This window comes from Rissa tridactyla, chromosome 5, assembly GCF_028500815.1.
Source record: "Rissa tridactyla isolate bRisTri1 chromosome 5, bRisTri1.patW.cur.20221130, whole genome shotgun sequence".
NCBI lineage: Eukaryota > Metazoa > Chordata > Aves > Charadriiformes > Laridae > Rissa > Rissa tridactyla.
Window position 1 is genome coordinate 28,707,441 of NC_071470.1, and position 27,096 is coordinate 28,734,536.

The window sequence follows — 27,096 nt, forward strand, 5'->3', positions numbered from 1 at the left end:
AGAAATGTGGGGAGAGATGTTGCCAGTGAAGACTGAGGCAAAAAGGTTGTTGAGTACCTCATCCTTTGTTACCAGTTTGCTAGTCTTGCTCATCGGGGGGGGTTTGCTTTCTTGGACCTTCCTTTGCTGGCTGACGTACCTGTAGAAGCCTTTCTTCTTATTCTTTGCATTCCTTGCCAAGTTCAGCTCCAGCTGCACCTTGGCCTTCCTGATCCAATCCCTACACAACCAGGCAGTGTCCCTATACTCTTCCGTTCCGTCCCTATACTTCCACAGCCTGTGCACTTCCTTCTTGCCCTTTAGCTTGACCTGCAGGTCTTGACTTAGCCATGCCGATCTCTTGCCCTCTTTTCCTGATTTCTTACATGTAAAGTCTAGACTCAGCTCCCTTTGTTCATTCGTGACCAGCTTCTTGAGACAGATGTCACTTCCCTGGGTAGCTGATGAACTAAAATTAGGATCTGATCTTGGACTGGGACTCAATGAGTTCATTGCTGCTTTGACTTCTAAATTATTCATGTGTTCCTTGTATTCTTTCTTGTAAGGGATTGTAGAGCAGGTTCAAATTTGTACTTACAGATTAATGTGACTTAATTTTTCTGAGGTTGGTTATGAATCTGTCAGTCGTAACACTTCAGATAATATTCAGATCATAATGAGGCTTTAGTGCTTATTTCATTCAGATTCTGCAAAACTTTTGTCACTGCCTCGATCCTTGTCAGCCTGCATTCTGAAAGCGTGGAATTATTCAATGCTGGTGTTTTCAAATTAGTATCTAAAGCCCAAATAGACTCTCCTGAAAGGTGTATCAACTTAGATGAAAAATAGTAGCTATTTAGATGGGTAGCTAGAAAGTTTAATAAAACTTCTAATAAAGTACTGGAAGTGCCCTTTTTCTCAAGATAGATGGTCCTTAAAACAGTAGGCCCCGGCTCGTAAGACCCCCAGCTTTGCATAAATTATGATTGAAGAATAAAGTTCTGACCAGTGTAACTTTTCTAACTAGCAAATGACTAATCAGCCATATGAACTTGCTGTAGACTTTTATCTGTAACTGTAGGGGGAAAACTTGTGATAGAAGTAAGGAAATCAACAAAAATGATTGCCACCTCATACAATATTGTCAGTTAAGGAACAGCAAAAAAAATTGTACTAATATTTCCCCCTGTGCAGATTGTTGATAAGATTGAAGTTGTTAAGCACATCCTATACAAAAACACGTTGTATATTCATAAATGCTCTCCAAGAAATTTGTTTGAGATTGCAAAATAAAACTATCTGTCATTTTCTGCCAAGAAGAAAGAATAAAGTAAATTCCTAATGAACTACTTGTATGAGCAATAAAGCTCTTACCTGAGGAGAAATGATTTTTATATATATAAAAAAATAACTGTTCTGGGGTTTGTGGGGTTTTTAAATTTATCAACGTGAACTTCCCTTTTAATACATCTGTATACATAAGAAGAAGGGGAAGGATTTCTCCTACCTTTTTTTCCTTGGCTTTTCCATCTGTGCATTTACCATTCAGGTAATAAAACCTCATATTGCAGATGTGACAGTACCAAGTTTATAATTTTATCATATGATTCGGTCTTTTTCCTTGAATTCTGCTTTCATGCATCTAGACCTGGTCTTTCCCAACTTTGGTAGTCATTGTTTCCTCACCTGCCTAAATGCCCCTGGCAAAGATATTCCTAAAAGTCAGCTTAGTATCCTGTCATACAGAAACTACAGTTAAACTTTATCTTATGTCAGCAAACCAACAGTACCACTCAAATGTGCTGTTTATCAGGCTGCCTTCTGGTCACAGTTGGAAACCATGGTGTTGGATACATCCCTTGCTGTAGTGAGTATGGAACGGTTTACACAAGCAAAACGAGGAGAAGAGTAAAATGCCCCTCCCAAGCATTTGTTCTGGTAGGCCCAGCTCCTCAGTCTGAAGTGTGTCTATCAAAGCAGCTTGTCCTTTTCCCCAGGTCAATATAATACGATATTCTGCTGCATACTCGCAATACAGCTTCATCAGCTAATTAATTACTTATTGATGTCCATTGTAGTCTGGCAAAGAAAGCAGCAATACAATAAAACTGTGTAGAACAGTAATCTTCCTTGGCTGCTTTATTTCAAATATGTGTGTGAGTGGAAAAGGTGAGGAAAAATCTCATCAGCTGTAGGAAATGGCATTCATGGTGCAGGAAACAATCTCACTTCTCTGCTTGTTTTTGCTTTTATTCAATTGTATCCTTAAAACTCTGAGTTGCTTTTCCATCGTGATGATGAAGATCAAATACGCTGTTTAAAATGGTCGTTATCCACTGAAGATCACAAAATCTCCTTCATGTTAGCCGCTTCATTCCAGCTAGGTTATGGTGTCATTTCACTGTAATTTGATCTTTGAAGCATCGCTAGATTTTTTTTTTTTAAAGTTGAAAAAAACCCTAATACTTGCCTTTATTTCTTTAGAAAGTATTTGTACTGATGTTTACAAAGAGTGGTTATTCTTTTGTATACCAGAGGTTTCATTTGAAATTTTGGATGAAAAACGTAAGTGGACAGCCCTGCTGTTGTGTGAAGTTCTTGGGAAGGTTCATTTGAGAAGACAGGCATAAAGTGATGTTGGAAGGGACAAATGTGAGCTAGATGCCAATGAAAGACATACAAGTGCTATTTAAAATTTTGAAACTATTTTACTCTTTCAAACTCTTATACAGACAATAGCAAACATTAAACTTCTTTTTTTCTGCTGTTGTCTTAACTCTCAGTAGGGGAGAGGTATCAGAGGGACAGAAGCAGAATTGGAGTTTTAGTTTCTGCATGTAACTGCACAATTCTGACCCAAATCTACTGAAAATTCATAGACAACTGTGGTTGAGATCAGGCAGTACTTGGGGCAGGAGAGTCTTGCGTAACTATAATCTTACAGTACTGTTTGTGCTTGTGAATGCTGACGTCCTCGAGTGATTTTACATCGCCTCAACCAGAGGCTGTAAGAGAAGCCTCAGTTACCGTATGTTACCGTAGAACAAGAAAGGAAACCCCCCATCTGTCTTCTCTCAGACCTGCAGCACGACTGGGAGCAAAACAGCATCGCAGTTGGGTTTGCCTTGGTGTCTTTGAGCTCTACTTTAAAATAGAGTAAAATAAGTATGAATAGTTTCAGAGAAAAAAGACTTCCACATGTAATTTCTAATACCAGTACCGTTGAGAATAATAGTTATTTGGGTGGGTAGCTGGAAAACGTAGTAAAACTTTTCATAGAACACTGGAAACGTATGTGAGTGTGTATGAGAGAGAAGGAGGCATAAATTGAAAATGCTGTTTTAAAAGGGAAAGAATGCCAACAAAGGAAGGCAGTCATGGTACTATTCTGGAGGTGGTATTTCGTATTTACTGATTGGGAGTATTTCTTTAATTAACAGAAATTTTCATAACGACAGACCATGCAATTATAGTTAACATCTAAGCAACTGTAGGAAAAAATGGGTTTCTTCACTGAATGTGTAAAATGGATATCAGCTGCTGTCCCCCATCACTTCCCAAACAGAACCCCCAAATGGATTTAGCATGGATAGTGGGTCTTTCTACATCATCTGTCCTTTTGCTTTATACAGCTGACCTTAATGCTGGTTTAGAAATGAGCGTGAGTCATTCCATGAGGGTCAGTGTGGGGGCAGGAGTACCAGGTCTGAGCTCAAACTGAAGTTGTGCTGGGCTGCTTCTGCATTCAGCCAGGAGATGTGTCTCTGGCTTTCTCCAGCTCTTGTCCAACTCTCCAACGCTGCCCTGGTGTCGACGCAGGGATGGAAGGACATGGGAGCTGAGGCAGCCGGTGGCCAGCATCAGTTCGGTCACTGAGAGAAACCACCGATGGTTCAGTTACCATCCTGAAGCAGGGGCATAGGCTCTGATGATGACTTAGCCCAGGGAGCTTGTAATACCCTGCTGCCAGACCCATGCTGGCTTTGCTCGTGACCCGCTGTGGTTCCTCACGTGTGCAGATAGGAGTGCAAGTGTGACACCAGCAATGTGGGAAGCTTTGTGGCTAATAAAGCATTGTGCCTGTGGAGTTTAGATGCTTCTCTTGATAGTCAGCAGCAGAGTGAGGCTTCTGTTGAATTTATTTGTAAATGCACATATTTCTTACTAAGTCCTGCTTCAAATGCCCTTGGGCTTGCTGTCTGTCTTTCTGTCTGTCTTTCTGTCTTTCTTACTATGGTTTAAGTTTCTAAGAACTCCCTTTTCTGGGGTTGGGGTTTCAGGTTTTGGAGGGTGATTCCAAAAAGGACCGTTCCTCGGTGTTATGAGAGGAAACTAGCACAGATAATTTCAATATTTATTACTGCAGAATTTACCAGGGAAAAAAGTTTAATCTGGCACACGCTTCTGAACAGAGCACTCTTGGGTTGCTCATTTGTTTTGAGGGAGACTTCTGATTATTAAGTAATAAGCATTTGTAAGTATAGGTTTTATAGGTTATAATTCTACAGTAGCTTAAGGAAGAACAAAAGGAGGTTCGTTAATTGTCCATGCTTAAATGTTCTCAGGTTTATAGAGGAGGAAGCTGGAGAGAAACTTAGGGTTGAAGCTCATTTGTTACTGATTTTTAGTAGCTAGTTGCACTATAGTTTGTTTTTGAATCATTCTGTCTAATATCTGTAAGGGTTGTCACAAGCTGGCATCATCTTCTGAAGGTTAATGGGGTTACCCCAGCTGCAGTTATAAAACCAGGGACATGTCTGTTGTGACAAGCCTTTGGTATTTTAGCCATGTCCATTAATTTAATAAGGGAAGGGCTCTGGTCAACTTAAATTAGCATCAAAATATGGTGGTGGGGGTAGTATTTAGGCATTTTTAGTCAGTGGATGGAGATACTTTTAGCATAAAGACAAATTATTAATCATCCCCACAACTAGTTTTTCCTCATGGTGGCACATTAATTCTCTGGTTTAATTTTATGTTATGCCATTGAAGATAATGGTACTACTTTAAACATTACATTTTGCTACTTGTGATTTCCTTTCTTTTCTGTTTTGTTTTACACTGAACTATTTGTCAGGTTGACTAATGTTTCATTGTATTTTCATCTCTTGGGTAGCTATCTGTTCTCTCTTGGTTTGTACTTAGATTATACGGCGTAGGGCTGGAATTTATGGGGTTTTTTTCTGGATTTGTACAAGTCTGTATCGGCAAAGTATGAGCCCCTGTGTGGATTATAAGAGTTCAGATAATGGATGTTCTGTGTAGTTTGACAGTCCTTTCCCATTAGTATTAGAAATTGAACATTGAGACCTATAAAAAATGGGTTGTAACAACAGAGTTTCTTCCTCTACATGTAAGTATATTATTTATGGCATAATGAAGCGTGATTACTGTCTAAATACTTTCCTATATTGAATACTAATCTGCAGAGAATGAGTGGCAGCCAGGAAAAGCAATGCTGGTGGGAAAAGGCGCTCTATTCTCCCCTTTTTCCTGCATCACAGTGTGAAGGTAAGAAGCTTACAGCTGTTTAAACTAACTTGCTCTTGCACCTGTGTTAGAATAAAGTGCTCTTTCTTATGGATTGGAATTGTTGCAGATGAGTTGGAACTACCATATGTGTTTAAAAAAACAGCAAACCACAGTAAACTTCCATAATAAATTCTGTTATCTCAGAGAGAACTGGGATGCTTCAGTTGGATTTGTAATAAATCTCTAGTATGCTTCTAAATAGTTTTAAAATGAAAGTACTTTTAAAATAGCCTTAAATATTTATGTAAATTTACTTAATTCCAGAGCCTGGAATTAAGTAAATAGAATATTAATCTTTGACTCTGAAAATACTTTATTACATTTTTGAATACATTTCAACCTGAATAATACTTACTTAGGTAGCTAATTTTACATGAATGGGAAAACATGGTAATTACCTTTTATGGGTTCGCCTAAATAACATGCCAGTTATTCAGTGAACGTGTGGAATTTCTCTTAAGCTGGGAATGAGAGGGATTTGCCTCTCGGCCACTCCTTTCACAGTGACAATCTGGGACTTTTTCTGTCCCGCACAGAGTCAGTCCAGCCTCGGTGGGAGGCTGCTCCCAAGCGGAAGCAGGTGTGCTTCCAGCACTCTCTATTGCCTCCCAAGAATTCATACCATCTGACAGCTGGCCCCAGCCCAGGTTTTCAGTGGGCAGGCAAGAAGCCAGACAGCGGGGTTTTTTTGTTGTTGGTTTTTTTTTTTTTTGCCTGCATACCACTTTACCTTTCCTGGGGAGAAAGCAAGAAACTAAATCCGAACATTCTGTGTACCTAACTGACAGGCTGTCTGATGCTTTCTGTTGGCAGCGGCTCAGTGCAATAAACTTTTCATCAGAGACCTGGTTCCTTAATAATCTGGAAGTAGATTAGCCAGTAATTATTACTGAACTATTTTTGGAGTGCACCTTAAAGTGCAACCAACTAAACTCTGTTCTCGGTGCCTAAATGCCCTTACTTTGGTGTTTAGGACAGTTTGCGTTACTTTCAAGAACATCTTACTTAGCTCCCAGCTACAGAAGTGTGTTTGCACAGTGAGAGAGAATAGAGATTGATGCCTACAGGACTTTGGTTTGCCTCCTGGACTCCTCACAGAACGTCCCATGTTAGAAAAATACTTAGTATTTACAGAATAAAGATATTTAGTAGTCCTTTTGTAAAGTTGTGGGGTTTTTTTCATGGTGACAATTGCTGAGGTATTATTGGTCTAAAAGCAAATGCGGTGACTCGCACTCTTGAGTCCATATTTTACAGAGTAATCCTTGAATTCCTGTGAGTGCGTTGTGTCATCTTTTTGCTGACATCTGCTGGTGAACCTGCATAACTGTGCAAGTGTTTCACCACCTTATTCCATCAGAGGAAGACAGAATACACAGTATAAAATACTACAAAGTCCAGAACCTGCTTGATACAGTGGCAGAATTTTTGTGAAGTAGAGTAGTTCCACAATTTCCTCTTTTAGACTAAGTTTAACAAAACCAGAGCTTTATTATCGGAGTTAATGTTATTCTTTCATGAATCTTTAGCTGTATCCAGTTTTCTGCATGGGTATTTTTTCTATGTGGATATTGACGTATGTGATCCATATATGTGTCTACGATGTATGTTGATATTATGTATGGAAATTTACTCTGGTAAGTAGAAACCACAGACATTCATGGCAGCTTAGGTTTTTTGAGCTTCAGTCAGGATCAGGATGCTGCAGTTTATTTTGTATGGATATAGAAATAGGAATGATGTGGAACACTATACAGTATCAGAATTGAAAAATGTACAGAACCATTTACAGTAAAAGAGCAATTCTTGCTCTTTGTACCTTACTGTTTTAGAAGTTTTCATTAACTAAGTAGCTGCTTTTTTTCCTTATTATTTGGCTATCCAGGTAGGATTTGATGAAGCTTCCGTAAGGTATTATGCTCATCTCTTTAAGGGTGACACTATAAAATCCCCCACAAGCACAGAGTTTACGTGGCTTAGAGTGTGAACGTTAAGAATGCTTGTCTAGATGTTTTCATTTCAGCTAAATGTAAATAACAGTGTTCCTCAATTCTGTTTTTTCTTCCTTTTTCCTCTGAAACATCCCCACAAACACAATGTAAGAGTGTTACACAAATGCCAAGGGAGAGAATGGTGTAGGAGAATTTGCAGATGTAAAAGAAATATCCAATGATGATGAACATCTTTTAGATTTTAATATGGTAAGTTTGTCATTGGTTTGGGGGAGGAGTTTTTTTGTTTATTTTATAAGGGTGTGCTACCATGTCTTTCTTTTCATCACAGTTTTCAGTCTGGCCTCAAATGTAATTCCTACAAAAACCTTCACAAGCTTTTCTTTCCTCACTTTGTTTTTTACTCTCCTGTGTCTTGAGCGTTCTTCTGAAAACTCTTCAGCGTCGTACTTTGGGGAGTACAACCCTTTGTACAAACAGTTGTACTTCTAGTAGTTAAGCAAACTCAGTTTCCTTTGGGAACACTTGGCTTTTGCTTGTCGTGTGTGTTAAACGCGAGTCGTTTTTTCCTCAACTTCTAATTTCAGTAAGTGTAGAATGGGCTGATGTGCACTGTGAAGGCAGAAAGGAGCAGTAACTAAAGGCATAAACATAGCATATGCTGAATTCTGTCCTGCTCACGAACAAAGACCTGCTTTTTTGCTGTAGGGAGAATCTTTGTGTACACATGCACTTACTGATATTAAACTTTATACTGTGCCATGCTTGCTATAGTTTTACTGATTCAGCTGAAAATATATTGGTTTTGCTTGAAGTTCAGTCAGATCTGTGCTGTGTTTTCTTGCTATTTAATACTCACTACCAAATTTTGGAGATAATTTTTACAGTAATTTTCTAACATGACCTGTGATAATGATGCATTCTAACCGAGTTCACTTTTGATTCTCTTGCTGTTTTGTGCAAATCCTAAAGTTAAGGAATAGGAAAAAACAATAAAAGCCTCATCTTTTTTTCCTGCTGTTCTGCAGTCCTTTCTACATAGTGGACTAAGTCAGGAAAGAGGAGGACTTGCCCTGTAATTGTGACATCTCTCTTGACCAACTACAAAAATATATAACCTCCCAGCTCAGAAAAAAAGCAAGCGTGTTCTTTCTTGTTCCCCATCAACACTGTCAGTTTAAATCCTTAGGTTTCTTCTGTTTATGAAGCAAGATGTGCAGATGATATAAATGCTGAGGCAAAACCAAATGGCTTCAGGAAGAAGATCTACTCCAGTGATAGCTCCAGCTCTGAAGACACAGCTTCAGAAGGTGGAAGTGAATGGGCTGATCCGTGTGAGGAGGAGCTTTTTTCTCGAACTCAACTATAAAAACAGAGTAGAACAGATGATTTAAAAGTAACATGAGATGGAAAACTATCCTTCTTGAGGGTCTGTAGCTCTAAAACAACAACTTGAGTTTCCTCTTCAGTTAATGGATTCAGATGTGTATTTATCTTTCTCTTCTTGCTTATTTTATAGATGAGGACACAGCTGTCCTGTTGAAGATTTTTTTTTTTTTCCCCCAAAAAAACTGTTAAATTCTTGGCTATTTGAACTAGACTAGATTGTGTTGTCAAATCAAGAATGGATGTGCATGTGCTTGTCTTAGTAGTACCACTGCTTTTTTGCATCTTAATTGCAGTTATTTTCATTCGTAACTGTAGCCCTACCACTATTACTATCTTCTTAGCATCGCAGTGTCTACAACTACTTCTGCTGTTCAGAGACTTCAGCTTTCTGCACATTAGGCTTTGTTCTTTAAGAACTGGGAGATAAATACTTAACACTGTAATCTATCAGTGCCTTTCTGAATGCAGGAGAAAAGCATGAATGACTTGTCCAGTCTTCATTCAGTAAATCTCATAACTTTGAAGTAGGAACAACAGGGTTGTGCTTTAGAGACTTACAGAAACTGTGTTTTCTATCCTATGATTCCCCCCTCCCGCAAACCAACACTGAGGATACCATGGTTTGTATTTTTGCTAACTGGAGAAGCCAAGGATTTTTTGTAGGTATGGAGGCAATGTGGGGTTGGTTTTTTTTTTCCTTTTTTTCTTTTTTTTTGTCCTTTTTAGCAACTTGCCAATGTGGGGCAGAAGTTTAAAAAGTAACACCAAAAATAATAAACCACTGGGGTGATGTGTGGATTGTTGTGAATTTTGTAACGAGTAATGAGAATGTTGTCTTGTTGCAGATGATGGCATTCATGTAAGCTGCAAAAGCATCCTGTACTTGAGCCTGAATGACTGAAACTCTCTAAAATGCTCAGAGTGTTCAATGTTTTAAATGCAAAGGGTCGGTGCTTCACTTGAAAGAAATCCTGTGGCTGCTGCAGTTAGCTGCTGTTGTGGCTGTAATTTAGTAAATCTCGTAGTTCCATTTTGTGTTTCTGAGAGAATGTGTGGGGCAAGTTATGTGTGTGGTGGGTGGGGGTAGGGAAAGTGATGACTTTCAACATACATGTGTGATTGCAGTAGTGATTGTTGCTTTATGTGACTTGCTTTTAAATTTTATTTTGTTAACTTAGTCAATACATCATCAAGTTGCATCTGTACAAGATTATCAACTCCTTGTGCTTTTAACACATTATGCAAAATGTATAAGCCAGGAGGAGCAATATTTGCAAAACTAAACATTCTGAGTTTTTACCAACTCATAGTTTGTAAAACAACAACAACTAACTAGTCTATACAATAGCAGCATGTCTATAACATCAGGAAGTGCAGAAAGTCCAATACTGACTTGAAAAGCTTAACCATTAATTTTGACAGGCAATAAACCTCATGAGAACTCTAGGTGTTTGAAACGTGAGCTGAACTGCCTTTGAAATATGTTCTGTGCTAGAAGGGTTTTCTGAGTAACTGGGTTTTGTTGCCTTTATTCGATTGATAACGTAAGAGTTGAAATCCGTGGTTGGGAAACCATGCCACTCTTTGTGCAACGCTTTTGTTGAGATCCTTACTTAAAATTGGCTTGGTTTGTCCTTACCCAGGGACTTCCTTTTGGTCCTCCTCTTAGACTATGTTTTAGGGTTTGTATTCATACAACAAATCTTGTGACACTTTACAGTTTCTTTTCTTAATTTATTTGCAGACTTTGGATAGAGTTTTATATATTTTACTTTCTTCTGGAGCTTCCTTGAGAGGTTGTTTAGCACCTGCACTGAGAACTAGTTAACTGTAACATGAAAGTAAAAAAGAACTTTACACACAAATTCTTCAAATCACTACAGTGAAGAATGGAATAGAACTTCATTCGAGAACAAGAAATGACCAAATGGACATATTTCAAACACAAACTTCAGCTCAGTTAATTTTGGCTAGAGCTGCTTCTTTGGTAAGAAAGGGCTCAAAACCAACAAAGGTGTTGCTTATAGTTACATTGTGGCATGTAATAATGCCAGCACCTTTGGGGAAGATAAAATCATATATTGAGCTTGGGCAATAACAAATTGTCTTTACTTGTTTTCATAGTTTAATGGCAAAAGCTCTAAAGCTTTCAGTGAGAGTTGAAGTGTGGTTTTTAGTTTTTCTGTATGGATAGAAACACACACAACAACAACAAAAGCATTAAAGGTTGGCATACGCTGAACCGCACCGTGGTATGAAGCGCATTGCATATCCATAGCACTGAAGTATCAGTTTTCCATTCCTGGGCTGAAATTTGTTTCTACTTTTTGCTTCAAGTGGTTGTATTGTTCTGATTTCACGTACACCAGAGTAACTGATTTTGTTTTCTTGTGGAGTTACTTAACACCGAATAAAAATATAAAAGGACAATTGGATGGTGTCTGGGTGCGTTCATTTTCTTTGGCTAACGTATATAACTTAGATCCAACACGGCAGTTAAGCATCAAACATTCTGTGGAGAGAGCACGAGGTATCGAATTTGGGAGTCCTTTTCATTGCTATAATTTTTTAGTCTATTTTTTATTATTTTTCAATACAATGCAGGAAAAGTAAATACACTGGCTATGTTCTTTAAAAATAAAGGACAAGCAAACAAAATAAAATTTCATAATCTCATGCCAAACATTAATTTGTAATGACGACTTCACATTAAGAGAATACGAGACCTCATGAATATGAGACCTCATTCAAAAAAAATATAAAATTAAAACCCAAGCAAACCCACACCCTCTCACATAACAGTCAAAGAACTTTTACATAGTGTGGAATCTAAAATAGCAGACTTTATTTTTGCCTTCGAGTTGTGCTCAGCCATCAAGTGGTCAGTGTCTCACTTCTACTTTTGGAAGAACTGCACCTGTGAGAAGAAGATGCATACATCTGACTCCATGGCCAGACCTCTTTTTATGAAAAGGAAAAAAAGACAGACCCAATTTTCAACATCGCACATTCAGCTTGGGTTTCTGTGTAGAATGACTGCAACTCCCCTGAACTAGAAGTGCAATGGAAACAACACATAAATACACACTTGGGAAATAACAGAAAATAGTTGTTTTGTAAGGTCCTTGGGTGAATGTTTTTGTTCATTAGTATCTAGCATGCTTTTTAAACTTAGCAGTTAAAACTTTCAAAGGCATAAATTATTTTTAATTATTTCTTAATCATGGCAGGAGTATATTTTGTGTTTATAGAAGATGCTGATAAAAAATTAAATTTAATCAGATGGGCCTTTCAATTACTGTATCTGAATTAACTCTACATGTCCTAAAGAATTAGTTTCCAATGTAAACAATGCTTCTATCATGCAAAAACCACTGTATAGTCCTTGTCAGCAATTGCATCTGTCAGTGGTAGGGCAGGCTTCAAACGCCCGTCAAACCATGACTTCATGGGAGTGAAGGTGCTGCCCACAGTGAAAATCCATGGAAAGGTACTGCAGTTCTCGGAGAGCCAGTCTTCCCAGGATTCCTTGACAGTAACTCATTCCTTTCCTGACAGGACCAGCATATTTAAGCATTATCCTCAATGAATTTGTCATCTACCTTTCATGTACAGCATCTCACATAATTTTCTTTTATGACCTGTGAAACTATTAGCAACAAGGCTCCAGAGGTTTGGGACAAATTAACTCATACGGTTTAGCTTTCTACAGTAAGATCCCTTTTCCAGTGTTCAAGTTGCTCTTAAAATGCATTATAATGTGCAAGTGCTTATAAATTTTATGAGCTACCTCTCTGCTCCAATGTGATGATAATGGGATTCAAAGGAAAAAACCGAGCTGGCACTGGGTCGGCATGCTGCTGAGAGAAAAAGTGACTTGACTGGGTGGCAAAGCACTGTTTTCCCTACCTTACTTCATCATTGTGTGCAGCTTCCCCTATAAAAAAACACACCGAGGAGAGACTGAGATGAGAGGCGTCCATGTGTGCTTCCTTCTCCTACCTACCTGCAGCCTTCCCGTAGGGCAAGTGCTTCTGGAAGAACAGTACGTTACTGTGATGTACGTGCAACTGTAGAACCCAGTTAACCCAAGAACATGAGGAGGTGCAAAAGCCGTAATAAGTCTCCATTTCCCTCTCACTACAAGGCATGGTCACTTCTATTAACAGCAGTAACAGCTATAGAATACTGCTACAATTGCTTTTCACATAAAGGTTTTAGAAATTGTTAATGAAGGTGGCTTAACTGCCCACCATTTCTGCGTAGACCTTCGTTTACTCACTACAGCAAGAAGGAGACACAGTGAGCCGTAGCAGCTCTCCTTGTATCACAGAATTGAGCAGTCTCAAATTCTTGAATGCGTTCTAAAAATCAATCAAGCCTGTTAAAAAGTATAGATGAGTATATTTTCATATTCATTTCAGTGCTTTTCTTGTTCACAGACATGGAAATGCCTGAGCAAACGGCACTACAGTACAGTAGTGGTACTGAAGGCAAATGCGTAAGCACTAGAATAGACTGCCCAAAAAAGGGATGCCACTTCCACCATTACTGACTTTTAGGAACAGATTAGGTGAATGTGTCAGAAATTATGTAGGTATGTATACATGCATCCTGCCTCAGGGAAAAATGAGGAATTAAGTGATCTCCAGATTTCTCTGAATCACATTTTCCATACAGGAACAGTTTATATCCAGAAGGGCTGTTAAATTGATTCACAGTTTACAGAGAAAAAAACCCAAAATATTAGATTGCCTACGGGACATTCAGACTTGTGCAGGTTTTCCTTTATTGATCTCAAACTTGTGTTTGAAAGAAGTGCAACTTGTGTGTGGTTTAAGCCCATTGTCCAAGGAGTAATTTGCCCCATTAATCCCTACCTGCTGTGGTAGGCCACCCTGATCCCTTCCAGATACGGGACAGAAACCAGAACTGAATTTTCTTTTTTGCACAGTTACTTTATTCATGCAATAATGAATGTTAAGGACTGTTAGCATGCTTTTTGTTCCCAATACTCTTTTGGTATTCCCTTTTACATTTTTTTTTTTTTTTTTACATTTCATAACTTCTAATTTTTGTACTGATGTTTGGCTTTTAATTGTCTTCACTTGGAGATATGGTTTTAGCCCATAGTCTTTTGACTCTGGAACCCTTATCTGTTTCACAACAAAGTCTTCTTCAAGAAGTCTCAAAAGTCATTCACGTTTTTTAATTTTTCCTCCATTTTCCCTATAATTTTATTACATAGAATATTGAATTCTTTGAAGCACTGCAGATCCACAGAGACACAATAATTGGATCTGTTATCTGCTCAAATTGAATGTTACTTGGTTTCATTCATCATTACTGTTCTAGACAATAACTAGTTTTTAGTTCAGTAGTTTGTTTTTTTCTAGCGAGTTCCAATAGAAAGTTACATCATGTTGGGTGCAATGCTTTTTGTTACAGAATTAATCTGTCTGCTTTTGGAAACATAATTTAAATTGTACTTGCTTAAGAGAATAAATCTGCTATAGCATTCCAACTTTTCGTTATGCAGCCGTGCATAATATAAACCTTGTTTCCTTCTCTGGCATGATTTAGTGATAAGATCCATAACAGAAGTACCACGGAGGCTTTGTTAGCAATTATTTATGGGCACTTAAGATTCTGCAATTCTGAGATATTAATACAAGTAGCAATATTTTTAGTTTGTATAGTCTTACTCCTTCACACCTTATTACTCATTTTGTCTTCCCCGAACAGCTTGTAGACAGTGACAGAAACATTCCAGTCACACGCATCATGTTCCAGTAATATCAATGCAAACGTGCTGGAAAGTCTCGCACTCTCTTCCCCTCCCATTCCTGCTCTTCATTTTCTTGCTGTCTCATGGAGGGGAACTTTAAAGCATGTAACTTCTTACCCAGTGGTAACAAAAGGGTCAACAGTAATGGCAGTTATGGACCTGCCTTCATTTTTCTTACCCTTTATCAGGTTTAAGTTCCTATAGAAGGAGGCAGCCTTTTGGGAGAATGAAGAGAGACGTTCACCAGCTGTTCCTGATTCATTCCAAACCACTTAAAAAGGTTTGGTGCACAGACGTTCCACTGCCAGTAGGAATGCCCGTGATGATGGCTGTGCTAGAAATGGACTGCTATCAAACACAGATGTGCAAAAGGCAAATATTCATTTTGTGACAACAAAATTGATTTGTGATGAATTTGAAGTAGAAGAGCATAATACTCTCCATTTGTCAAAAACATCACCATTTGCTTGCGAGGTATTGATATTTTTGATCAAATCATCATCCTGATCATCACTACGTGTCAGCAGAAACTGAATTTATTCATTGTTCCCTCTTCCTGTGCCATAAAACACACATTAGTTACTTTACCATATGTACAAGTAATTCTGTAAAGCAAGGAGGAAAAAGATCAATGCCTCATCTCTGTTCTAACACTTACCTTCAAGAGTGAACTCTTCTTTTAGCGTGATGGACTATAACAGAGATTATCCATCACTGCCTACACTTAGTGCACCTGCACTCTCGTCTACGTGAACTAAAATTACCTTAAATGACAGCGATGGAAAACGGAGGCAGGAGCTGCTATCAGCGAGTATTCAGTGATGTGCAACTGTTATGTCTTCACAACATGCAAATCTTTGGTTAACTAGAGAAACAAATATTATATAGAAATGTCTTCTAGCTCATGAGAGAATGACTGACCACAAAGTGGACAGGGAGCTGCACAGCTGATTGAAACGAAGCTCAGCTTGGCCATCTCTGAAACTGTTTGCATCACACTTGGCTTCTGATGAATGAAAATTCAATCTATATGTTCCCATCTAGTTCTTAAAAAAAAATAATAAAAGTCGTATCCATTGCAAAATTGCTGAAGCTTCAAAACAGAACTGAAAGCCTAAGTGGAGAATTATTTCCCACATCCACAGGCATTAGAAACATAAGGGAAGCTTGTGTTTCTGTTCCTTAACTCTACCTTGTTCTACAGGAACAGAGAAAGGACTAGGAAGGACTTTTGCCTTGCATACTTTTTTCACATGTAGTATATTTTGGAGAAATTGGTGAGACACAAGAGAGCACAAACCCTTCCAGCTTTTTTGCAGAGTAACCATGAAACTAGCGTATCAGATTCTGCTGGCATGAATACGAGTTTGTACGACAGAGTTTTTCAATCGAATGTTTTCAAAGATTTGAAATCTCTAGCACTGAGGTACTATTAGACCAGTTAGATGTTTTTTGCCCACTAGGTGATTATCAGTTGCCAGTTTGAAGCTGCTCCATGTGGTGCTTCATTTTCTACACAACAGCCACAGGCAAGACACTCTTAAACAAATTTGTCCCAAGAATTTTTACAAAAATGAGTATTTTACATGTTTACCTGACTCTAAATCGATGGCAGAGCACTGATGATAAAACCGCGCTGAGTTAAGTGCCACACTAACTTCTTGTTGCGCTTGTGAGGATTTACTTACAACCCATCTATTAAAACAGGAAAACTCGATTTCTCGGCGTGCCCATCTGGAGGAACTTGTCAGTTTTGCACAGCTGAAAAACAAAGGTGTTAAAGGTCCTCTTTGCACTTAGTTATGCATTTGTACTTCCTGTACCTGGTAGTACCTGTTCTGTTTCCTTTTAATAATTGGGACGTGCCACGTTTCCGTGAGAGCTAATGGTGTGACACTACATTTAATCACATAATGTCAGCCCTTCACCTTTTACCAATAGAAGAATAATAATACACAATACTTGCAGACAGAAACCATATTATGTCGGACAGAGGTGGCTTTAACAGAATCGATGCTAACTGCTAATGCAAAAAAGTCAACTTTTGCTATTAGCTTACAAGATCCAGAAATGCTATTTACCCTTTTCCATGAGTTATGCAGTCATTCACATGCAATAAAGAGTATTTTTTTATATTGGCTAGGCTGTGATTTTCTGTAAACATTTTGAGGCCAACCCTGGTATTTTCACACTGCGTAGCACACTGGGACCCTGGCTGTTCTGTGCTTCTTCAGTGCAAAGAACAGTTAAGAATTTTGTTGTGAACGGGTATCAAAAAACCTACCAGCTGAATAGGAAGAGTCATCTGTGGGTTGGAAATGGAAAATAGCCATTAAAATAAATCACTTAGAACGGGATCTCAAAGGTATGATTGTTAGGCAAAATTCTATCCTTAAATAAGTGCTGACTCAAAAAGCATTTAAGCGCCTAACTCCTTGTGTGATTTGAAACTTTTAGCTGTTGCCTGTGCTCTGCTACTGCTGAAAGATTTCCTGCAGCAGGTATTTCTAATAGTTTCTTCAGCCTAAATAATATTACAAAGATGGGAGTATCATTACTTCCTTCGGAGACACCCTGCAGACTTACAGAACGCATGACTGTGTATTTCCATTCTTTACCTATCCTAGAAACCTAAGAACTTTGATGACAATACACTTCTCTGGTTGCTCCAACAGAATTTATTCACACTCTCAAAAAGAGAAAGAAAACGTTAATACTGAAAAAGGAATTAGTGACAGCATATGCTCCAAAATAGTATCTCTCTTGCACATAAACAAGCTTATCGTGCTTCAAAGCTGTTTTGCTTTTATTTACCTTCTTTTAATAGTAATATGCAAGCTGTCTTGCACAGGTAGCAGTGTTTTTCAAAGAAAGATACAGAGAAATTAGTGCCAATCTTAATGATGTTGATACCCATTTTAGAAATCCAGCAGAATAAGCACTGAAATTTATCACTCTCTGACCCGGTCACAGAAAGTATCTGCAGAGGTGTAATTTTTTGGCTGACAGTAGGTTTTCAGTGCCTACTTCTCATCTTGATAATGACCTAATTCTCATCTTGATAGCGTGGAACTGGTGTCAACAGGGTCATGGTGGCAAGTACTTCCACACAAGTTTATCTCATCCTCTCACAATTTATTCAGGTGAAAGTTGCCCACATCAAAGCTTAAGCAATCACAGCTTTGCTCTTCTTGATATTAAGCTAACTACATTAACGCAAATTCAGAGATTTCTGCATTTGCTGCACTCACACTTCCAGCTTCAGGGTAAACATAAGAGGCGTGAGGCGATGAGGCTGATACTTACACCCTCAGGACAGGGGACAACTTTACTCTTTTATCATACAACTTTATCTTGTTCTAGAGAGACGATCACCATGTCTAGGTGCAAAACGCATACGACCTGTGTGGAAAAAAAACCAGAATGAGTTTTAAAGATGATAAGGAAACGAGAACTCTGCTCCTGTGAGCTACCAGCTGCTTGTAACTCCTTCGATTCCAGTACGAGGTGTAGGCCATAGATTGACTACACAGATGCCAAAAGGGAACACTTTTGAGACAGGGAGTAAAGATAAGATAATGGAAAGATAAATCAGACGTGCTAGAACAACAATCACCATACCAGAGCCTCCACTGTTGGTATTGTGGTTCAATTCCACGGAGCTACAGATACACCTTCACTTGATGCCCCAGAGTGGGACCTTCCACAGCCCAACCGTGCAAAACCCATCAAGTTTTGCTTTCCCACTGAACGCAGCCAGAAACATAGGCAGAGCCCTCCGCAGAGCTGCTCCCCCCGGGGCCCGCCATCGCGCAGCTCCGGCCGCCCGCTAAGGCCACTGGCGGTAGCGCAGGACGAGCTGCAGCCGCCCCATAGCCGAAGAGCGGCTCTCCCCCCCAACACAGCGCGGCACTCCTCTAAACGACCGGCCTCCCTTAAAGCCCACCGCACTTCAGCCCTTTCCCTTCCCCGGGGCGACCCCACCGCCTCCGCCGCGGCTCAGCCGGGCAGGCACAACCCATCCCCGCCGCTCGTCCGCAACTTCGGCCTCGCTGAGGCGATTCAAAATGGCGGCCAACGCCCATCGGCCGCCTCCCCCCCCCCCCCCGTCGCCCGCCCCGCGCAGGCGTTTCCTTCCCTGCCGGGCGGCGCTTCTCGCCGCCGTGCTGGGGAGGGGGAGCGGCGGCGGGGCGAGAGGAGGCCGAGCCGCGGGGAGCGGAGCGTCCCGGCAGGAGACCAGCACCTGTCCCGCCGGCAGAGCCCGCCGCTGCGCCCGCAGCCAGGTGTGCGCCGAGCCCGCCGCGGGAGCGGGCGCCATGGGAGGCCCTTCGCCGCACCGAGAGGGCGCCCGGCGGCTGGGGGCTGCGCCGCCTCAGCCCCGCTGAACCCGCCGCTCCTCCGCGGGGACCGGAGAGCGACATGGACCGGCTGCCGCAGCCGCCAGCCGCCTGCTAGTCCCGCAGCACCAGCTGTGGGGCGGGTTGGGCATGGCCCAGCATGAGGAGAGCGGCGGAGGGCAGCGCTACCCCGGTGAGGCGTCAAACTTTCTGCCTGGCTCTTCCTCCTCGGGGCGGCAGAGCCGGCCGGGCGGCGGCTCGCAGCCAGCCCTGCCGGGGATCGGGCCGCTCTTGGGGCTGGGGCGGGGGAGGTTCGGTGGCACCTGCTGGGGCGAGGGGCAGAGCCCGGGGCGGGGGGGGTGGGGGAGCGGCCGCTGCCGGGGCGGGCCGGGCCGGCGGGAGCAGTCCCCGGCGGTGAGGGGCTCGCCTGGGGCCGGGCGGGCGGCAGGGCGACGAGCGGCAGGCTGCTCGCTTTGCTCGGCCGTGGCCACCTTAAAAAAAGTTGAGAGGAGCAGCTCGTCTTCGCCGAGTGGTTGAAAGAGCGCGGAGGAGAGCGAGCGTGGCTTCCTCCGGGCTTTGGGGGAAGGTAGTGCCTGGGTGTTTCGGTTTTGGGGCTTTTTCTTTTTTTTCTTTTCTTTTTTTTTTGGTGTAGTTTTGTTTTGGTTTGGTTGGTTTTTTTGTTGTTGTTGTTGTTTTAAATGAAGGCCACCAGCTAGGAGGAAGCCTTCGCCGTGTCGGGTCAGCCTGAAAGCCCGTGAAAAGGCAGCAACTTCCATCTCTGTCAGAGCCTTCTCTTCCTAATCGAAGTCTCCTAGGCGATTCCCAAAGACCAAACAGAAGTACAGCCCATGTTAGCTGAAGTTCTTGTGGCGCTGCAGCTAATTTAATGTGGCATCAGGTTTCTTCAGTAATATTGCTGGTGGGGGGGAAGAAAGCCCTGTAAACTGCTTCTGGAGCAGAGACTTGAGAAGAGCACTGTGACTCACTTATATTGCCTGCCTGACGTAGCAAAAAAGTGGAAAAGTGGTGAATGGTTTACTTAGGATCACTTTCCAGGCGCTCCACTCAGAAGTCAGGTTTGTAAAGCTCACGCTCTGTGAAGGAAGCCGGCTGGGAGTTAGATAAAAGACTTCTTAATTAAAAAAAAATAAAATATCCCATTTCTTTTTGCTATTAAAGTTTTGGCAGTGCTTACATATGTATCCTCAATCACTGTATCTCATTCGCATGCGTTGTTGAAAGCTAGGCTGTTCTGTAGGCTCAGGAATTCTTCACTGTTGGCAGTGCTGTGGCTGTTAGAACATGAACATAAACAATCTGAACCAAGAAATGTTTAATAAACAAAGCTGGTTTTGATGCTGTTGTGCACTGAGGTCACCTGCAGTTGCACTTGATAGCAGCAATGTGCTTCTTAGTACATTCAATAAAAATATTGTTAAATGCATGGAGAGTTTAAACCCCTTACTTTTTTTGTTTGTATGTTTTTCCTTTAAGAAGAAAAAAAAAAATTGCAACTTTGTAATTGAGGCAATTCCTTCCTTTTAAAATCTTTTTTTAAAAAAATGCTGGCAGAGATAAGTGTTGAAGAGACAAAGTGATAAAAATTGAGACGTTAACTCTGTGAGAACTGAGCCGTATATGTAAACCATTCTTCTCGTTTCTATGAGGCAAGAAGATATAAAGCCTGTTTTGTAGATAGTTGTCTTACCCTTCCTTCTAAGCAAGTTCATTGCCTAAATTGCATTGCAAGTCACAGCAAACTTGGAAGAATGTGGAAAGATGAGTTGGCATCCTTCTCATCTTTGTATTACTCTTAACAGTTTGGCGTGCTGTTAAGTTTCTTTAAATTTTACATTAAAATGGATTAAAAAGCCGTTTTATTCTAGATCTGAGAAATTATAAACAAATATGACTTGTTCCCTCTGTGTGGTTGGGTGATACGTAAAGTCAAAATGTGTTTTAAATCTTCTGGGTATTATCAGAGCCTTCTTGCATGTTGTGATCCAAATCTGGGGAATGTAAGGCCGTATGGACAGCCATAGTGAGATGGACCAAATTTACCTGGGAGAGGGCCTAAAAGCAGGACTAATGGACATTGATATTTCCCTGAAGTTCTGACACTTGCAGTTCAGGAACTTCCTGAGTTTCTTTTTGTTTAGGAATCCTCAGTGATTTTTTTTCTTCCCTGAGCTTACCTGTAAACTTTTAGCATCCACTGTGTACTGTGGCAAGGAGTTATGCAGTTCGGCTACCTTTTGCATGAATAGCTATGTCCTTATGTTAATTTTGAACCTAGCTACAAAACTATCTTTATTTGGTGCCCCTTAGTGTTTACGTTGGAAGAGTTAGTGAGTAAATAATATCTACCTACCCTCTCATCACCACTTGTGACCTCTACTGTAATTTCCTATCTCCTTTTTCCTTGTCATCTCGCTTCTGGGATATTCACACTTGTTAGGTCATCGTTCCTATAAGACATAGCATATTTGCAAATACCAGTTTTACTTAAATATATTATCATCTAAGTAAACCATGGGGATGATGAATGTTGTGCAGACAAAAATCCTTATGCTTTCTCAGTAGTTTATTATACTGCTAATACTTTAATAATGTTATGTTTGTTATGGTGATGTTACAATAATGTTATTAAATGATTTACGGAAAGAAGTTAGTATTGGAGCACACAACACTTGGAATGTTTGACATCAATTGTCAGATTTTGCACTTACCAGTGAGGCAGAGAAAATGAGGAGTATAAATACCACTTCACTACATCCTTAAAAACAATCCTACAACAACCTAACACAAAATGAATCAAGGAGTTCTCATGTATGTTTTTGACAGCTGATTACATCTCAAGTTTTCATTTAAAGCCCTTGATTGGGTATACTTCAAAGCTTCCCACAGTTTCGCTGAACTGTGTAAAACCTTTGTAACTTGTTATTGCATAATTTGCTCCAGCAAGCTAAAGCTGTTATATACTTCTGCATTTGCTGGCTGCCTGTTTAAAGGATCTCTTCCTGTTAAATGTCTTGCTTAAAAACATACCAGTCCAAGTTAAAGTAGCCTCAGTACCCTGCATGGAAATTTATTTTCACTTCTCTTTGAGCTTTCTTGTTTACAGAATTGTTTGGCCTCTTGAGCTGCTGTATTTACTGGCTCTTCCAAGGCCGCCTGGATGCCTACCATTTGTAAGCTTCGTCAAGAAGAGTCATACAATTAAACTAAGGACTGGCTGCTACTTGGGAAAATCATTGAGCAGAAGCGAAGGCAGCCACCAGAGGAGTTTGTTATGGGAACATGCTTGTGCTATTTACCCAAACAACATCAAACTTTCTTCTTGGTTGATTACATTTCTGTACTTTCATGTTCTGGGCTGCATTTTCTGGATGCATTAATAAGCACGAATTGTGATAAAGCAAACACCTGCACCTTTGCTTATACAGTTCCATGGTGCGTGTGTATACGCTTTAGAGAAACATTGGGGCAGAGTGGGCTGTTGATATGAAGAGCAATATAACGTGTATGAAGGGGTGGGTGAGCAAGGGGAAGAGAAAACAGTCAGACTTACGTTAGAACAATAAGTGAATCCAAGCGAGAATGTCTTAGAGGAGGAGATCCAAGTATACGCAACAGTAATTATATCTAATGCTGCATGTTCTGTCGTATTCATACACTTTGTCTGTCACAGTTGGCTTCATAAAATAGAATAGTTTGTTGCTGGTATTCAAGGATTGTTATTTAGGGGGTTTTTATTTGTTGGGCGTTTTTTTGTTTGTTTTTTTTTTTCTGGACCTTGCAATTTTAATTTAGTGAACAGAGAGGTTCATAATGTATGTGGTTGGTATGCTAGCTTTCTCAAGACATCACTTCTTTAAATTGCATAGGATGTAAACTTTTAAAACCATGGTAATGTGAAAAAAGAAAAGTTGCTATAGCAACTCTGTAAGAAAAGTGTTCATCTTCACAAGCTTTTTAGTCAATAAATTGACTAAAAGTGAATACTTGCATATCCAAAGGATTAGGCAACTGATGCATTGATTGATTTGGATGTGTAGTACATGGTTGGCTGTTAAAAAGTTCTGAAAAGGTCTAAAAGATGAAATATCCAGGGTTGTTTCTACTTGAATTTTCCCTACGCTTAGGAGTGGATTGAACTGGAGCATTGGGTCAGCTAGCAAATACCATTTGTGTAATAAGCTAAAGAGTTGGTGTAGCATATGAAGTAGGTTTGGATTCATGAACTTTTCATGTGACTGAAAGCTTGTGGAAAAAATCATTACAGTTTGAACCAGTGGAATATGTTCGAAATGTGTTTTCTGTCACTGACTGCCTGTCAGTATCACAAAGCCAAAGTGTATTGATGGGCTCAGATCAAAGAATGGATGGTCAAACCCTGGTATTTGGCAGGGCTTAGGTGCCATTAGCCAGTGGTTTGGAACTGCTGGGAGGAACCAGTTTTCCCAAATGAGATGTTTGGGGTTTGGTTTGGGTTTGTTGTTTTTGTTTTTGTTTTTTTTTTTTTTGTGGGGGTGGTGTTTGTTTGTTTTTTAAAAGTAGAATGTGGGGAGGACCTCCTAGAGGACAACTGGCACCTTTAATTAAGTGCTGCACATGAGAGAGAACAGACCAGAAGCAGAAGACCAGGCTTCAGGAGCGGGAGAAAAATCCGTCTAGAAAGCGAGCTGTTTGCAAGATGGGAGGAATATTCTTCACTCCTTCACACTTAGTGCAGAGTGTTTCAGAGTGAAGAAACTGAAGCAATATGTGCATATTTGTTCTGCCAACTGCTGCAGAGTAATTACATTGCAAACTTCAGCAGAGCTATTGGTAATTTAACTATTCATATAGAAAGAGAAGATACATGTAATGTCACAATAACAATCATGTAGTGGCTTAAAGGGTCAGTAGCAGTTTTTGGGAGCCAGGGCTGTGGCCCTGAAGGTGTTCCAGGTTTATGAAAGGCCGCAATTGCCCACAAAGACGGTGCATCTAACCCGCAGCTCATTCTTGACTGCCCTGTCTTTAAGGGTCGCTCAGATTTTGACTGGAAGTGGGGCACTGACTGGATTAACTGCCCTGCTGGCAGCCCCTGAGGAGACAGGGTGTGTATGTATAGCAAATATGAAGGATAGCGATCCCTGAGTGCAGTAAATACAATGTATTTGCAAGCGTCAGTTTTACTGTACATGTGCTGATGAAGTGTGTCATATGTATTGTCAAAACGTTGACTACATGGATAGCTTTATAGCTATTCAGATTTTGCATCTCTTGCTTAATGCAAAACTAATATGTTACACATTCTGTTTCAGTGACAACTTTATTATCAATGTTATGGTTTCCAGAAGAATGCTAAAAAATTCTATTTAAATGAACACTTTAGTATTTTGGCCTAAGTGTTTTGGTCTAAGTTTTGTAGCCCCTCCAACATCAGTAGATATGCAGTTATGACTGTATAAAAACAAATTTCAAATATTTGTCTTAATATTGACATGGAACATTAAAGTACTGCAGTTTTTATAGTATGTGATTTCACTCTCAGGAAATGTATACGAAGCAAACACTGGCACACAAACTGCTTATGAAAAGGTTTTCATGCATGATGTTTTCTAGAAGCCTAATTTAAGTTGCAATTGTCCTGCTTGTTCAAGCAGGGGGAAGGGATAGTTACCACATGTAAGAGAAGATGAACAACTTGTAATTAAAAGCCTAAATTATGACAGGACTGTGTGTATTTAAAAAAAAAAAAAAAAAACCAACAAAAAAACAAAAACCAACAAACGGGCAAGAACAAACCACAACCTTCCTGCAAGCTCATAATCTTGTCTTTTCTTTCTTTTAACCAGTTACCAGTTGGGCCAAGACAACTGATGTAAATTTATCCAGCTCCTTAAATGGTTTGAGCTTCATGGGAATTCTGGACGCAAGAGTGGGCAGCAGTATCCAGGGCCTTCAAAACTTGAACTCCGGGACCCCGACATCTCTCTCCTTGCCTGAGTATGAGCCTGGGCAGCTGTCCAATGCTTTAGAAGATTGTCATAGCCTTAAATCAGTGGATTCTGGTATTCCAACTCTAGAAATAGGAAATCCAGAGCCTGTTCACTGCAGTGTGTTAAATGTGAAGAGAAAGCAGTCAGAATCTGAAATTGTGCCTGACAGGGCTTTTCAGAGCGCATGCACACTGCCGTCTTACGTGCCTCCACATTCTCTGACTTCTGAACATGACCACGCTGTGCGAAAATCCTCTACTTTCCCAAGAACTGGGTATGACACTGTCAAACTTTATAGTCCAACTTCAAAAACTCTGAATCGAAGTGATGATATCTCTGTCTGTAGTGTTTCTAGTCTTAGCACAGAACTGTCAACAACTTTATCAGTTAGCAATGAAGACATTTTGGACTTTGTGGTCACAAGCAGTTCAAGTGCAATTGTGAATCTTGAGACTGATGAGGCGCACTTCTCGGATGTTACTCTGAATTCCACTAAAGAGACCAATGATCAGAGCCAGCAGGAGTGTTGTCAAGAGACAGATGTGGACAGTAAACGAAAAATATTGGGACCTTTTACAAGCTTCTTTGCCAGGTAATGTTTCCGTAAAATGCATTCATATTTTAACAGTGAGATAAGGTAAGATCATAGGGGAGAAGTCTTGTGTGATATTTTACTTTGGAAGAGGTACTATCTTGCTATTTTAATTTAAATTGGTATTAACGTATTTTTTCTGTTCTGAGTAAGTCGGCAAATATCGTTAGGGACTAGGGCTCTGAATCCTACTCTGTGTTATCTTTATGATGTATGGCAGCATGTTAAATCTTCTTAAAAGATTCCTTCTACGTTACAGTAAAAGGAGTTCTGAACAAGGTTTCTTTTCCTCTGAACAAGGGTTTTCTTCCTAGTTTCTCCAGTGATGCTTTTTGTGATTTTTGGCTAAGGTCCTTAATCTCGTGTCCCATAAATAGGTAGAAATAGGTAGGATCCGTACCTGTATTGAAGAGCTTTGGCATCTAAGGATTCATAAGTGGTCTAGTAGCGATGGAGTATTTTATTCATCAGTGTAAGTCTGTGAAGCTTAAATACAAGTACTTGCCAAACACTTAGGTGACTACTATGATTTTTCCAAATCTCAGTTATAGTTTTGTTAATACTTTTTTTTCCTTCACTTTTGTATGGAATGAGAGCATCTGACACTTTGTCACTCAGTTATTGAAATGAAAGCATTGGCCACTCAAAGCAATTACATGACCTTTTCTAAACGTGGCCCTTGTATGAACGATAAGGTATTTGAAATGCAGATATCCAGTGAAAGTGGTGAATGAGGAACAGGACTAGTCTACTTTTGGGGGGTTGGGTTGTTTGTTGGTGTTTTTTTATGTTTTTATTTAAGGCCTTCATAATGTTCTCTTATTTTTAGGATATAATGTCTGAACTATGATATATTTTGAAGAAGCAGTTCTACAAATAAACTTTAGACATCAAACAGAGTTGGCTGTATCTAACCTGTTTTGAACATGTGATTGCTTCAGCTAATCTCTCTTTTCTCGTGTAATTTTTCTTTGCATGAGATGAATAGGCTGATATGAATAGACTGATAAAATAATTGGCAAACATCATTCTTTGAAAGGCTGCCTTATTTGCAAAGCTTAAGAGAAGCAGTTTCTTTAGATCTACTAAACTGGCTGAAGCCTGCATTGGTTTTTATGCTTAGGTGAAAGTTAGAGTAGAGTACTGTGCGGCAGAACTTCAGTCATGTTTGAGATGCTGAAGGTTTTGTGGACCTCATCTCTGTTTGTTGCCATGGAACCAGACTTAATTCTGAAGCAGGAGGCTTCTCGGCACTTCAAAGCATGAACTTTTGTTACCCATTCTGGTAGCACAACTGCTAACTCAAACAAATGCTGTCCTTCAGCCTGGAGGGAGCACAGTGAAACAGGCACGTTTAGATCCTGCTCAAAGTAGGATGTTTAACCACTTCTCAACTTTTCTCATCCAACAAAGTAAAGCCATCTGTCCAAATTCTATTCTAGTGTAGTCTCTAGTGGCTTTGTCAATGTTACAGAAACAGTGGTACTCACTAGACTAAGCTTTTTAACCTGAATCTTTTCAGGCGCATTGAATTCCA

General features: G+C 40.2%; 2 protein-coding genes and 1 long non-coding RNA gene across 13 annotated transcripts in view; 2 read left to right on the plus strand and 1 right to left on the minus strand.

Moving 5' to 3' along the window:
* The window catches only part of KIAA0232 (KIAA0232 ortholog), a 71,918-nt gene extending 60,636 nt beyond the window's left edge, over nt 1-11,282 (plus strand). For all 8 annotated transcript variants that reach the window (XM_054202073.1, XM_054202068.1, XM_054202066.1 and 5 more), the window contains 3 exons: nt 5,409-5,490; nt 7,615-7,712; nt 8,653-11,282. In XM_054202073.1, the coding sequence (XP_054058048.1) occupies nt 5,409-5,490; nt 7,615-7,712; nt 8,653-8,832 (360 nt within the window). In that variant the 3' untranslated portion in view covers nt 8,833-11,282. The remainder of the gene's footprint in view (nt 1-5,408; nt 5,491-7,614; nt 7,713-8,652) is intronic.
* Nucleotides 11,283-11,675: 393 nt separating this feature from the next.
* LOC128909813 (uncharacterized) lies at nt 11,676-18,741 on the minus strand. Of its 2 annotated transcripts, XR_008466527.1 has the most exons (3): nt 18,625-18,741; nt 17,947-18,042; nt 11,676-16,401 (listed from the first exon to the last, which is right to left on the minus strand). It is a non-coding gene; the product is annotated as an uncharacterized LOC128909813 (long non-coding RNA). The 2 variants fall into 2 exon arrangements; XR_008466526.1 differs by having other exon boundaries at nt 11,676-18,042.
* Nucleotides 18,742-18,845: 104 nt separating this feature from the next.
* The window catches only part of TBC1D14 (TBC1 domain family member 14), a 76,751-nt gene continuing 68,500 nt past the window's right edge, over nt 18,846-27,096 (plus strand). For 2 of the 3 annotated variants that reach the window (XM_054202075.1, XM_054202076.1), the window contains exons 1-2: nt 18,846-19,170; nt 24,824-25,559. In XM_054202075.1, the coding sequence (XP_054058050.1) occupies nt 19,128-19,170; nt 24,824-25,559 (779 nt within the window). In that variant the 5' untranslated portion in view covers nt 18,846-19,127. Of the gene's footprint in view, nt 19,171-23,525; nt 23,808-24,823; nt 25,560-27,096 lie in introns of those variants that run through there. The other variant, XM_054202077.1, reaches the window with a different exon arrangement.